General features: G+C 41.4%; 2 protein-coding genes across 5 annotated transcripts in view; one reads left to right on the forward strand and one right to left on the reverse strand.

Annotated features, from left to right (window-relative positions):
• Window positions 1-15,899, reverse strand: part of LOC138952350 (spectrin beta chain, non-erythrocytic 5-like) — a 281,446-nt gene that overhangs the window by 104,698 nt on the left and 160,849 nt on the right. For all 4 annotated transcript variants that reach the window (XM_070324002.1, XM_070324003.1, XM_070324001.1 and 1 more), the window contains exons 21-22: window positions 5,578-5,815; window positions 4,392-4,489 (exon numbers count right to left, since the gene is read on the reverse strand). In XM_070324002.1, the coding sequence (XP_070180103.1) occupies window positions 4,392-4,489; window positions 5,578-5,815 (336 nt within the window). The remainder of the gene's footprint in view (window positions 1-4,391; window positions 4,490-5,577; window positions 5,816-15,899) is intronic.
• Window positions 6,881-13,620, forward strand: LOC138952347 (alpha-1D adrenergic receptor-like). The gene is made up of 4 exons (XM_070323994.1): window positions 6,881-7,039; window positions 10,641-10,965; window positions 11,347-11,500; window positions 12,218-13,620. The coding sequence occupies exons 2-4, from the start codon at window positions 10,694-10,696 to the stop codon at window positions 12,914-12,916; spliced, it is 1,125 nt and encodes a 374-aa protein (XP_070180095.1). The 5' UTR covers window positions 6,881-7,039; window positions 10,641-10,693; the 3' UTR covers window positions 12,917-13,620.

Below are 15,899 nucleotides of genomic sequence, written 5' to 3' on the forward strand. Positions count from 1 at the left end.
ATGAATTAATTTCATAAGTGACATCCATGTCAATGACAGCAAAGTTAATTCGGCGATGTTTAGAAATAACTGACTCCTCCCTGCTCTATCCACCATGCATTAGGCAACTCCCCCCCCCCCCCCCACCCAACCCCGCTCCCCCCCCCCACACACACACACCATCCAGTTGAAAAAAAATTATACACACACAAAGCTGATGGATAATGGTAGGACGAAGTCTGTGTTTGCATGCATTTGATTAATGCGTCTTTTGGGGATCAATTAATGGCTGCAGATCAAGCAGTGCTGCATAGAATATCCTGAACACACCAAAAGAAGCTTGGGTATCATTTGATTTACTAAAAGCAATACCCATGTTGCCTTTGTTCATTTTCCCTCAATGGGAGATATCACATGCAACTCAATCCAAAGTGCGCAAATTGCACTGGGGTTATAGCAGTACATTTGCAAATCCAAAAACAAAGAGACTGCCAACGTTCATAGTTTGTCTGTGCACTTAAAAGACCGTTGGGTCAATATATTTGTGAATGTAACGTATTGTTTTGTCAATAATAAGCATTACATTGTACACTTAGTCATGCCACTTACACCTAATGGTCATCTTACTCATACAAAATGCACCCCGCAGCGTCAAAGTGATTTTACCTGCCTTTAAGCTGTGCTCTATTTATGACTTTCCGGGGCTACGAGGTTAAAAAGATAGGGATGAAAATCATGAACAGAATTCTGTACAGCAAACGCTACTCGAAACCCCACGGCGTGTATGACCTTGAGAGCTTCAGTCAACGCTTGAATTGTGCAGTGATAACATCCGGTTTGCTCTCTCAAGACTGATCATATTTTATCTTCAAGAGAGATCAAGGAGAAAAAATAAACGCCCCGGCAAAGATTCGAACTCTCGACCTCGAGACTTCGTGTCTGATGTCCTAACCACTAGGCTACTGCGCCAATTGAGAAAAAGAAGGAAAAACATTGATATGAATTCATGTTATCTTATTCTTGAAGCAGCATGATTTATATTTCCATCCGCCTACTGTATAACTATTTCTTTGATGTCTGTTTTCAACTGCACAGAGCTTTGGAGAGATTGAATTACTGTTCTGGTCATTTTTATTGCATGTTGTAAATAGAGATATCGCAGCTATTTGCAAGGCGCGAATGTCGTGTAGCATGATTGTGTAAACATGTACTGCGGTTCCGTGAAACATGTTTGCAAATAAAAGGTAAATTTGAATGGCAATATTTACGTTTTTGCAACGCATGAATGGCAGTTCAAGCGTAGAATGATATAAAATTATTATTTTTTGTATCTTTGACAACACTGGTGGAGTGGCCTAGCGGTTAAGACATCGGCCCCGACATTTCGAGGCCTTGAGTTCGAATCCCTGCCAAGTCGTTTATTTTTTTCTGCTCGATCCTTCTTGACAAGTATGCTCAGCTCCAAGAGAGCAAACTGGATGTTATCACTGCAAAATTCAAGCGTTGACTGAAGCTCTCAAGGTCATACACGCCGTATAGGTGGGGTTTCGGGTAGCGTTTGCTGTACAGAATTCTGTACATGATTTTCATCCCTATCTTTAGCGTTTGCTGTACAGAATTCTGTACATGATTTTAATCCCTATCTTTTTAACCTCGTAACCCCAGAAAATCATAAATAAAGTTGGCCAAAAAATTATTGCAACAAATTTCAAACCCAAATTAAAGCATTAATTCCTGTGTCATTTAATTAAAACTGTATGCCAAAAAAAAAAGGCCGTTCACTTAACCTTCAGGATCACCTTTTGGATTAAATATTTCTTTTACAGGGACCACTCAAGTAAGGGTACCCTCAAAATCGACCAGACAAAAACGGAAGAGCCGAATGAAAAATCGACAAAAAATCACAATAGGCAAAACTTTGCAACTTTGACATACGAGAAGAAAGTCAAACCAATTACCTACCCTGAACAGATTATTTTGTTTTGCTACCTTGTGTATTTCGCGTGCTATGCTATTCCTACTGATGCAGGTGTCGATCACAAGAGCGGTAAAAAACGGAACGTTTTACGTCAATTTGTATGGGTATCATGTCAAAAAGCGCTACATTTTAGCAATGACTTGGTGGATTGCTTTTAAACTTTCAGAATATTTTACCAACATACTAGAGATAGTTCGTGCGAAAGTTTGGATCGTTCTGGTTATTTATCCAGATGTGACGGAATGTTTCGGAAAATGTTGTTAAACTTGTCATAGAATTGTTCACTTGTGTCCAAAAAATTCATGACTTTGCATATCTACAGATAAATGATTGATACAGATTCTGTCTAAGTTTTATTTGCGTGTAGCTGCTGGCGTTACTTTGCTAGTCATGCAAACACATGAGGAAAAAATGAAAATTTCATGCTGTTTCGCGCTTACAGCTGTTATCACTGCGTGCCTCTTAAAACATATGCTACGGTCACGCTTGGCTGGGCATCGCTGTTGCACCAGAATCATCGCTTAAATATGTAGCGTGTTTACTGGTCCAGCAAATTTGTGTCAGTACTTACATGCACATAGAACTTTAGCAGTGTGTGTATCAATCATTTTTCTAAAGACATGCAAAGTCATACATTTTTTGGACCCAAGCAAACAATCCTATGACGAGATTAAAAATTTCTTTCGAAAAATTGCATAACATTTTAACAAACACCTGTAACAATCCGCTCGAAGTATCTCTAGTATGTTGGTAAAATATTCTGAAAGTTTCAAAGCAATCCACCAAGTCATTGCTAAAGTGCAGACTTTTTTGTCATGATACCCCTAAAAAATGATGCAAAAAGTCCCGTTTTTTACCGCTCTTGCGATCGACACCTGCATCAGTAGGAATAGCATAGCACGCGAAATACGCAAGGTAGCAAAACAAAACAATCTGTTCAGGGAAGATAATTGGTTTGACTTCCTTCTCGTATGTCAAAGTTGCAAAGTTTTGCCTATTGTGATTTTTTGTCGATTTTTCATTCGGCTCTTCCGTTTTTGTCTGGTCGATTTTGAGGGTACCCTTACTTGAGCAGCGGTCACGTGATCCCTGTAAAAGAAATATTTAATCCAAATGGTGATCCTGAAGGTTAAGTGAACGGCCTTCTCTGGCATATAAAGTGTTAATAAAATGACACGGGAATTAATGCTTAAATTTGGGTTTGAAATTTGTTGCAATAATTTTTTGGCCAAGTTTAGACCACAGCTTTAAACCTTTGGCTTAGACAATGACAGCACACAGTAGTAGTACTTAAACTGTGCAAAAAATGTTTGAAATTCTTCATAAACTAAAAGTTCAATGTTGAAAAATCAGCACTCCACGAGTATTTTCACATTCATTTTATAAAATATTATTGTTAATTAGCATTTTCGAGCAAACATGTTCATGTATGTACTTAATATGTTCAGAAATAATTCTGCTCGAGTTTTCATTGGTTGTGGGAATTTAGGACTCCTCCTACCTGACCCCCTCCGCCATCCTTTAAAGACCCTGTTTTTTCAGATTTTCTGTTTGTTTGTTTGTTTGTTTGTTTGCTTAACGCCCAGCCGACCACGAAGGGCCATATCAGGGCGGTGCTGCTTTGACATATAACGTGTGCCACACACAAGACAGAAGTCGCAGCACAGGCTTCATGTCTCACCCAGTCACATTATTCTGACACCGGACCAACCAGTCCTAGCACTAACCCCATAATGCCAGACGCCAGGCGGAGCAGCCACTAGATTGCCAATTTTAAAGTCTTAGGTATGACCCGGCCGGGGTTCGAACCCACGACCTCCCGATCACGGGGCGGACGCCTTACCACTAGGCCAACCTTACCACTAGGCCAACCTTACCACTAGGCCAACCTTACCACTAGGCCAACCTTACCACTAGGCCAACCTTACCACTAGGCCAACCGTGCCGGTAGATTTTCTGTTCATACCCTCTGTACATTTACCTCCATTTTAAGACTTCCTCCTTTTTAAGACCTGATTTTTTTCAGATTTGTGGAGGTCTTATAAGTCGGGTTTCATTATTCATAGCTGTCACCTCTATCCCTTTCCTTGGAGTGTTTGCTTCACCATTTCAAAGGGGGGAAACTCTCCCACAGCCAATAAAATTTCAGACAGTTACTTCCGGAATTTGTTTATTATGGTATAGTGAATGTCCCTTTGTCCCCTTCAGCTCAAATTTGCAAAACATCTTTCCTTCAAGGTGCTGATCGAAGGCCAAACAACTTTCAACACAGTATAACAGTGGAACCCCTTTTTAAGACCTCCTAAAATCTGCGAAAATCAGGTCTAAAACAGAGGGAGTCTTGAAATGGGGATACATTTACACAGGTTATGAACAGAAAGTCTGAGAAAACAGGGTCTTAAAAGGGAGTTCCATTGTACTAAAAATGCCTTACCTGTGAGAGTTTGCCGAGCTTGGAGTACTGGGTGGACAGTCCCCGCTGTCTGGTCTCCACGTTTTCCTTGTCAAAGTGAAGGTTGGCCTTGGAGCGCACTGCACACACACGCACATACAATCAATGCATGTGTAAAGCTGATCAAGAAATAAAACACAAAGAAAGAGGTGACTATATTAGCTACTCAATTCACTCCTAAAACCCCACTCCACCCATCCCATGTCGTTGTGTTCCACATAACTAGATTACTCAAACTTGCTTGCATTCAACCAAGTTCTGATTTATAAAAGATTCTTGTAGGAAACTTATAGAAAACCTATAGGTTCTTGAAACTGCAGGTTCCCCAATATGTTCAATATGGGCTTTGTAGAGGAATTGGGGTCTTTCTCATAGGAAACCTATACAAAACTTACACCTATATAACTGACATAGACAACCTGTTCACTTGTAACATACATAACCTATAGGAAACCTATAGGTTTCTTACGTGTCTTCTATATGATCATCTATGTACATTTCGTAATTGACACAGGTATCACAAAACATGTTCAAATGAAACCCACCTGAAGGTGCCCTACGCAGGCTGGACACACACTCCTTCCTCTGTACCACTTCCTATACCTATGGGGTTTTGGAACTGCAGGTTCCCCAATGTTTCATATAGAAATTGGGGGTCTTTCTCATACAGAAAACCTATACAAAACCTACACCTATAACTGACATAGACAACCTTTCACTTACAGGAAACCTATAGTTACCTACAGGAAACCCTATAGGTTTCCAACAGGTCTTCTATATGATCATCTATGTAAATTTCGTAATTGACACATAAATCACAAAACATGTTCATATAACCCACCTGAAGGTGCTCTACACAGGGGGACGCAGCTCCTTCTTCCTCTGAACCACTTCCTAATACCTATGGGGTTTTGGAACTGCAGGTTCCCCAATGTTTCATATTGGTTTCTTACAGAAATTGGGGGTCTTTCTCATATAGAAAACGTATACAAAACCTACACCTATAACTGACATAGACAACCTTTTACTTGTAATAAATGAAACATATAGGTTACCTACAGGAAACCTACAGGAAACCTATAGGTTTCTTATAGGTCTTCTATATGATCATCTATGTACATTTCATAATTGACACATACATCACAAAACATGTTCAAATGAAACCCACCTGAAGGTGCTCTACGCAGGCTGGACGCACGCTCCTTCTTCCTCTGCACTACTTCCTTCTTCATCACAGTCTTCTTCACCTTGACCCGCTCCGGCACCTTCACCGGTCGCTTGACGACCTTCTGAACGACCTTGGCGTCCACTTCCTTGACGTAATTGGAGGGGACGAATCCCTCTGTGGAGTCGCCTTTGCGAATCTGCCACCAGTCATTGTTGGTGCGCTGCAGCAGAATCATCACCTGAAACAGACACAGTAAAATAGAGATTAAGGGGTCAGAAAATGTGATTTTCTTTCCTTATTGAATAGGATAAGGTGAAGCTGGCCAACGAATGTGGGGTTTGGCATAATGAACAAAGAAGTTCAAACCATTCTGGACAGAAAAGCTGCTGAGAACAAAAACGGATTAACACATCAGAAGACACCTTGACCTTAATTCGTTCAAGGTCTGACCAGTCATTCTAATTGTCTTGCAAAGTCAGAATTTGTTGTGTGCATGCACGTGTAGCGATGTGACTTTGTGAGGCTGTGGTTTTCTTTTAACACCAGTACCAAAATACGCTGATTACATGATCTTTTCTGTTATCATGAAAATCCCAGATATTCAAATGCTTTCTTCCTTCAAATGCATTATTTTAGACAAATGTGGCCATGTTGTGAGTCAAAGCCTCTGAACAACTCTGATCAGCTCATCCCATCTCTCATTCCCATGCCGTCGAGCCCCCTTAGCCCCCCTCCCCGGCCCCCTTCTTTTTAAGACCCATGATTTATGACTTAACCTTTTACCCCCCCCCCCCCTACCTTTTTCAAGACCCACTGATCTAAACCTTCCTCACTTTTAAGACCCTGCTTTCTCAGATTTTCTGTTCCGAGAGTGTGTGAAATAACCACCAATTTAAGACCAGATTGTATCTCAAGATTGTTAGTCTTCTTTAAAAGGGGTACCACTGTATAGTGTTGTTATTGGTCATGAGGGGAAAACCAACTCTAACAAAGCGCGAACAAACTCTGACAAGCTCCGCCCACTCAGTCAGGTACTGAGCCTGTCAGTCAAAAAATCAATGACAAAGCAGGGCAGCCTAGGGCAAGGCATTATACCGCCCAGCATCTCGTTTCATCACCACATTCCAATCAATCAAGCTTAGTGTTTACAGGCTTGGTTCCGTTATATATTATGAGCACCACAGGTGGTGTCTCAGATACAGCACTGCGTGTCTCAAACTTGAAACACAGTTCTAGGACGAAGTATACCAGGAAAAGGCTGCATATCTCCTTAATAAATAAATATATCACGAGGAAAGTCAGTCAATGTGTAAACACAGTCTGTGGTGAAGCAGAAATGTCTTTGGCTCTTATCTGCTAATTCGTTGAGGATAATCTGTTCTTTTCCTTGTGTGATATGGGGACAATTCATATCAACTGATTCTTGCTTGTGGTAGTAGTCTAACTGCTACTGACTTAAAAGGTGAGCACTTATTTTGTTTTGTTGGTCTGTAATAGAATGTTCTTCTTTTTTTCTTCTTCGTTCTTGGTCTGCAGTGGCCCCTCATGAACACAAATATAAGCACAAGTAGGCTTTAATGTGTTTGGCCGTTTTTTCCCTTCCCATTTAGGCAGTCATACTCTTATTCCTGGGGGTAATAGAATCAAATCAATAATTTTGCATTTTGATTTCATCAAGCGAAAACCAAATAAATTGTTATGAGATTGCTTCCCCATTGCTTCACCATTTATAACCGTGTGAATTAATTATAAGAATTCAAATCTACATTTAAATGCTATCCAGGTTACCAGTAAGCTGTTAAAAATAAAAAGATTAAAAAAACCTCCACTGGCGCCATACTGGTTTGATGACAACCTCTAGGAACAGTGTGAACATGAAAACTGGCCTTCGCTGTATAATTTAATAAACTACATGTTTTTGCATTTTGCTTTCTTTTGTCAATTTTTCTTTCTATTCTTTCCCATTAAATTTACCTCTTGCATTAAATAATCTGCATCGCGGTTGTACTGAGTTGATCTAGAATTTAAAATAAATGTAAGGCTAAATAATTATGTTCCTATCCACAGACTATCCCATTCACACCATTATCTAGTTTCATGTGACATTCTCAGTACTGTCCTTAAACCTGAAACCAGTGACATTTGATCAAATCGATTCACATTGTTCTCTACTCCTATTTCGGAGCCATCTAATGATCCAATTCTCTTTACACCTACCGCACACCCATCTAATGATCCAATTCTCTTTACACCTACCGCACACCCATCTAATGATCCAATTCTCTTTACATCTACCGCACACCCATCTAATGATCCAATTCTCTTTACATCTACCGCACACCCATCTAATGATCCAATTCTCTTTACATCTACCGCACACCCATCTAATGATCCAATTCTCTTTACATCTACCGCACACCCATCTAATGATCCAATTCTCTTTACACCTACCGCACACCCATCTAATGATCCAATTCTCTTTACATCTACCGCACACCCATCTAATGATCCAATTCTCTTTACATCTACCGCACACCCATCTAATGATCCAATTCTCTTTACATCTACCGCACACCCATCTAATGATCCAATTCTCTTTACACCTACCGCACACCCATCTAATGATCCAATTCTCTTTACATCTACCGCACACCCATCTAATGATCCAATTCTCTTTACATCTACCGCACACCCATCTAATGATCCAATTCTCTTTACATCTACCGCACACCCATCTAATGATCCAATTCTCTTTACACCTACCGCACACCCATCTAATGATCCAATTCTCTTTACACCTACCGCACACCCATCTAATGATCCAATTCTCTTTACATCTACCGCACACCCATCTAATGATCCAATTCTCTTTACATCTACCGCACACCCATCTAATGATCCAATTCTCTTTACACCTACCGCACACCCATCCAATGATCCAATTCTCTTTACATCTACCGCACACCCATCTAATGATCCAATTCTCTTTACACCTACCGCACACCCATCTAATGATCCAATTCTCTTTACATCTACCGCACACCCATCTAATGATCCAATTCTCTTTACATCTACCGCACACCCATCTAATGATCCAATTCTCTTTACACCTACCGCACACCCATCTAATGATCCAATTCTCTTTACATCTACCGCACACCCATCTAATGATCCAATTCTCTTTACATCTACCGCACACCCATCTAATGATCCAATTCTCTTTACATCTACCGCACACCCATCTAATGATCCAATTCTCTTTACATCTACCGCACACCCATCTAATGATCCAATTCTCTTTACACCTACCGCACACCCATCTAATGATCCAATTCTCTTTACACCTACCGCACACCCATCTAATGATCCAATTCTCTTTACACCTACCGCACACCCATCTAATGATCCAATTCTCTTTACATCTACCGCACACCCATCTAATGATCCAATTCTCTTTACACCTACCGCACACCCATCCAATGATCCAATTCTCTTTACACCTACCGCACACCCATCTAATGATCCAATTCTCTTTACACCTACCGCACACCCATCCAATGATCCAATTCTCTTTACACCTACCGCACACCCATCTAATGATCCAATTCTCTTTACACCTACCGCACACCCATCCAATGATCCAATTCTCTTTACACCTACCGCACACCCATCTAATGATCCAATTCTCTTTACACCTACCGCACACCCATCTAATGATCCAATTCTCTTTACATCTACCGCACACCCATCTAATGATCCAATTCTCTTTACACCTACCGCACACCCATCCAATGATCCAATTCTCTTTACACCTACCGCACACCCATCTAATGATCCAATTCTCTTTACACCTACCGCACACCCATCCAATGATCCAATTCTCTTTACACCTACCGCACACCCATCTAATGATCCAATTCTCTTTACATCTACCGCACACCCATCCAATGATCCAATTCTCTTTACACCTACCGCACACCCATCCAATGATCCAATTCTCTTTACATCTACCGCACACCCATCCAATGATCCAATTCTCTTTACACCTACCGCACACCCATTTTTTGTCTTTCACCTTTAAAATTCCCTTCACACTTATTTTGTCTCTTTCTGGTTGCAATGTATCGATTGCACATTGAATTATGCGGTTCAGAAAAACTTTTACATTATACAAAAGGACTAAAAATAGTCATACTCTCTTAGACAATATGTGATAACCGGCAAGGTGCTGACTTTCTTTTGTGCATTGTTGATGGTGAATGCAAGTTAATTTATTTTTAATATACTTTCTTATGTGATAACCAATGTACTATATTTTCTCAGGACAAAGAACAAATGTTTATTTTGAATGTTTTATGTATGTTATTATTACGGACACAAACGCTCAGCAATGTAATTTCTCTTTTAGAGATTAATAAAGTTATTGTATTGTATTGTATTGTATTGTACGTGAAAAAAATGTACGTGTCAACATGTGTAGCATCAAAATGATCATATGTCATCATATATTGATCTTTTTAAAAACAATATTCGCATCATAATGTATGGCTGTCTTTACCTTATATCAAAGAAAATAAACAATAATTTGTTTTTAATTAATGAAACTTCAGACTAACGAAATTTCAAAACAAACCACTCATAGTTATCAGCTGAGTCCCTGCAACCACAGGCTTAACATCCCCATACGTTTTCTGATATCTTGACATTGAAGTGTTGCCCAGCATGGTTCTCCATTTCAGATTTCAACTATGATATCCTACAATAGCAGTTTGCTTCTGGATAAGACCATGAATACTAAACCTAGACAGCTCTGTTCTCTCTGAAATTTGAAGCGCCACTTGACAGTCACAGGCTTAAAACATCACCATTAGTTCTCTGATCACTCTGACATTTGTAGTTTGACTCAGCATGGTCCTCCATTTCAGGTTCCACACTATGATCTGATTCACTCAGCATGGTCCTCCATTTCAGGTTCCACACTATGATCTGATTCACTCAGCATGGTCCTCCATTTCAGGTTCCACACTATGATCTGATTCACTCAGCATGGTCCTCCATTTCAGGTTCCACACTATGATCTGATTCCTCCAACACCCGCCTGCTGCTTGCTAAGACGATGAACACCTCACTGAACAACACCACTCTCTCCGACCCCGATGGGCCACTTGAAAGTCGAAGCTACGGGCTCAACGTCACCGTCAGTTTTCTGATCGTCCTGATCGCGGTGATGGGTCTTGTGGGCAACATCCTGGTCATTTTCGCTGTGTTCATGTACCATCGGCTGAGGGATGAAGTGTCCAACCTCTTCATTGTCAACCTGTCAATCACCGACCTCAGCAGTGCCTTTGTCGTCATGGTCAGTTCAGCTGTGGCTGTTGGTGCCGACAGGTGGGTGAATTTTTCTTTTGAGCTTGTTTCGCAGCCCTTTTTCTTCTATATCTCATGTAGGGTTAACTTTACCTAACCTTTCCCCCTCCTTTCTCCAAAAAACGTCTGCATGCTTCTTGCTAAGACTATGGACACCTCCCTGAATGACTTGACATTTCAATCTCTCTTTCTATTTCATTATCACTTTAATAAAAACATTCTTTCTTTCTTTTTCAAGTAAATATCTGATCCAAAAACATGCACCAACTGAAGGTTTCTAGCACACTTTCCAACGTTCAATGGTACTGTGGAAAACTTTCCCCGATATATAATGTACCTGCAAGTCTTTTCACAACTTGATCCACCATGCCTTGCTATCCACTAACTCCATGATGGTTTCAGATGGCCCATGGGCAGAGCGTGGTGCTCTATGGTGTGCGGGGCCAACTACTGTTTTATCATCGTGTCCATGCTGACCCTGTCCCTCATCAGCCTTGACCGCTACATGGCCATCCACCACTCTCTGCGATACCACGTGTTGGTCACAAAGCCCAAGGTAATACATCACACATGTTTCTAACAAAGTGCACTCAACACTTGCAGGGCAGGACCATGTGTGTGATTTCTTTCTTTATTTGGTGTTTAACTCGTTTTCAACCACGAAGGGTTATATCGCGACGGGGGAAGGGGGAAGATGGGATAGAGCCACTTGTCAATTGTTTCTTGTTCACAAAAGCACTAATCAAAAATTTGCTCCAGGGGCTTGCAACGTAGTACAATGTATTACCTTACTGGGAGAATGCAAGTTTCCAGTACAAAGGACTTAACATTTCTTACATACTGCTTGACTAAAATCTTTACAAAAATTGACTATATTCTATACAAGAAACATTTAACAAGGGTAAAAGGAGAAACAGAATCCGTTAGTCGCCTCTTACGACATGCTGGGGGACCAACGGAAACCAAGGAACTCACCCTAGATCCAACCCTGACTTGAATTACATTTGAATGCAAAGACAGTCAAACAGGAGTTTGGGCTAAATCACGCATTACAAAAATATGCTTTGGTAAACAAAAAGAGTCTGCCAAAAGAACAGCAGTCAGACTCTATAACAAACAACTCTCCAAAACCTAAGCTGCACGTCTCAATGCCATTCTTTTCCAATGTCACTGTTTGTGTCGTAACACATGCTATTGTAAATATCACTGTGAGCTTTAGTGAGAACGAGGCGATTCATACGTTATTGATAACCTTATCATAATTCTTATCAAGGTGCTGGTCCTCATCGCCTACACCTGGCTGCAGGGATTCGCCTTTGGCCTGGCCCCCATCCTCTGTGGCTGGGTGGAGTACGATTACTGGGAGGTCACGTGCGCCATCCAGTGGCATCGCTATGGCAACCCCGTTCTGACCTACGTCATCGTGGCCTTCGTCGTGTGCTTCATGCTACCTGGTGTGGTGCTTTCCATCGCCTACTGCAAAGTCTTCAGAACTGCCAAGAAGATCAAACCCCGTCCTCGGCCGGCCATCGGTCTCGCCACAGTCAGTGGCGGTAGGCTGGACGGGAACGGAACGCCTGGCGATCAAAATGGACAACCCGGTGGCCACAATGTTCAGGTGGCAAAACGGGAGAAAGTAACATACAGTGAAAGCTCCAAAGCTGTGCGCAGCCTTCTGATCGTGGTGCTGGCGTTCTTCATCTGCATGACACCGTTCAGCGTCACCAAGCTGTACAAAGTGTGTGTCCCCGTCCCTGACGCCTTGCCTGGTTATGCCAATATTCTGGCCACGTTCTTTCAGTTCATGAGCAGTGCTGTGAACCCGCTGATTTATGGTTTGTTTCGACGAGACTTCCAGAAGGCTTTCCTCTACCTACTGTGGCGCTCCATGCGGCAACATGGAACAGACAGCATGCCTTTCCGGAGTTCTACCTTGTACAGAAATTCTGATAACTCTGATAATCCCCTTTAAGCATAACATTCATTCAAGTCGGCTCCGCAAAGTCTACTTCCAGGGTCCCCACTGGTTTTCAGAAACAAAATTCCATGACTTTTCCATGACTTTCCATGAGCCTCAATAACATTTTCCATGACTAGATCCACAGGTCGCCATTTCCGAACACGCAAACTTTTTACGTCTTGTCACTGCCAGTTTTGACACTGGCTTGCTTTGCACTGAATTTGAGTCAGTTTCTACGCAGTGTCTCTTCGACAAGCAAGTCAAGCATTTGCTACGCAGTCAGATTATCGGTAATGTTTGCTGGTCCTGTCATTTCACTAAACTGGACCAGCCACTGTTTGTATCCATCTGCACTTTCGTAAATTCCGTTTCGTAACCGTCACTGTGACTTGACGAACTGTCATTTTTTTCACCGCGATACACAGTTCATTGCGATGATCTTCCTTGGTAATTCGTTCCAATTCCGCATACTTTTTGTTGTCAAGAAACAACTCGAAAGAAAGTTTCAAACTCATCATCCTCCATCTTGCTTGTCGAAGCGCTAAAGTACTTTATCAATGCAAAATCAAAAGCAGAAAACTTCGACGAAACCGACTCAAATGCAGCGCAGACGACACTACGAGATAACGGAAGGAAGTGAGCCTCGCTTTGGCTCAAGTGCCGTTAAAAATACCGTTATTCTTGTATGCAAATACGAACGAGAAGTTGGTCATACGAACAAGCCTTGTGCTGGCGACGCAAATCGCTGCTGGCTGGCAAAGGGGGGGGGGGGGGGGGGGGGAATGGCTGGGCGACGAAAATAGCCGCTGGCGTGCTAAAGGTTAATTTTTTGTTTCTTTCTTATTTTTGTTAAATTCCATGACTTTCCATGACTTGAATTGAAATTCCATGACTTTCCAGGCCTGGAAAATTAAAAATCAAATTCCATGACTTTCCAGGTTTTCCATGACCTGTACGAACCCTGTACTTGACAAAGCTCGCTGCACAAAGCTTTGGCACTGAATTTTCGGTTATAAAACAACTTCGCGAAGTCCACTTGACAAAGCTCGCTGCACAAAGCTTTGGCACTGAATTTTCGGTTATAAAACAACTTCGCAAAGTCTACTTGACAAAGCTCGCTGCACAAAGCTTTGGCACTGAATTTTCGGTTATAAAACAACTTCGCAAAGTCTACTTGACAAAGCTCGCTGCACAAAGCTTTGGCACTGAATTTTCGGTTATAAAACAACTTCGCGAAGTCCACTTTGGGATAAATAAAAGAAGGCCTTCCCCCGGCATGTGTTGTGTGCAAAAGCATATAATACTGCAGCAAATTAGCAAGACAAGTCCGTCGCGATATAGCCTTGAACGGTTGAAAACGACGTTGAACACCAAATAAAGAAAGAAAGAAAGAAAGCAAGACAAGTTGACAAACTATGAGGTTGTTCATTCTTGATTCAATATTTTTTCTACGAATACTTTTTGACTATAAATACTCCCAACAAAGATGCCAAACAAGTAAACACTTACTAGGAGGATGTACATTCTTAATTCAATATTTATATGAAACCTTTGTGACTGTAAATACTCCAGGGGTGTGCTGAGAAATGCCTTGCCTTGCAACGGTGTGCGTTTACCTCAAACATCGCTGATTGCTTGTGGACAATATTGCTCTGTATGCATAGCTCATGTCCGTATTGTGCCTCGAAGTCTTATCCCCAATCACACTGTGTGTTTTAACACATAATCAATTACATGTGGAACAAATCCAATAAGTCGTTGTGACTGCATACATTTACTTGCGAGTTTAAAATTTTTTTTTTATATACATAACGAGCTGCGTGCGAAACCAAAAACTACTGAAGAAGATGACTCGATAAGGATGAAACGGATCGACCAACAACACACACACAAATCGTTTTTCAACAAGGCATCAATTCATCTTATGTCTGTTGGTTGCTCTGTCTATCTGCCTGCCTGCTGTCTTGAGTGAGTGAAGAATATTCTGAACATGATCCCCGTGTGATCCCAGTTCCTGAGTAGATGGTATCCCCAAAATGTTGTTCCTGTGATCTTATTTTGTGACCAAAGACTATTCTCAATTAAATGTACATAATTATGTGCTCTCAGTTTGTGAGTATCAATCAATCAATGAGGCTTATATCGCGCATATTCCGTGGGTACAGTTCTAGGCGCTCTGCAGTGATGCCGTGTGAGATGAAATTTTATACGGCCAGTAGATTGCAGCCATTTCGGCGCATATTTACCTTTCACGGCCTATTATTCCAAGTCACACGGGTATAGGTAGACAATTATTAACTGTGCCTAAGCAATTTTGCCAGGAAAGACCCTTTTGTCAATCGTGGGATCTTTAACGTGCACACCCAATGTAGTGTACACGGGGGGAGGGTTCGGACACCGAAGAGAGTCTGCACACAAAGTTGACTCTGAAATAAATTTCCGCCGAACCTGGGATCGAACTCACGCTGACAGCGGCCAACTGAATACAAATCCAGCGCGCTACCAACTGAGCTATATCCCCGCCAGTAGCGGCTATTCTCAATATAATGTTTAAGTGATCTCAGTTTTTGAGTAGACAATTCTCAATATAAGTGATCATGTGATCTCCGTTTGTGAGTAGACTATTCTCAATATCATGTTTATATGTGACCCGAGTTTGTAAGCAGAGACTATTCTCAATATAATGTTTTTTCTGATCTCCGTTTGTGGGCAGAGACTATTCTCATTATAATGTTCATGTGATCTCAGTTTGTGAGTAAAAATCATTCTCTCCCGTGGTCTCCTTTCATTCATCACAATAATATCATATTGCATAATGTGACTGTTCCCTCAAAAGAAAAGTAGAGATTCAATAGACGAACTCCGAAAATAACGAGTTTGAATGGGCTGTGAAAGAGTGACTATTTTTTGCTTTTATTGAGGCAAACTTTCCACACGTGCTCCTTGTCAAAGTGCTTCAGACACACCGCTCGCTAGTGACTGGCCTGTGTCACGT

This window comes from Littorina saxatilis, linkage group LG17 (genome assembly GCF_037325665.1).
Source record: "Littorina saxatilis isolate snail1 linkage group LG17, US_GU_Lsax_2.0, whole genome shotgun sequence".
NCBI lineage: Eukaryota > Metazoa > Mollusca > Gastropoda > Littorinimorpha > Littorinidae > Littorina > Littorina saxatilis.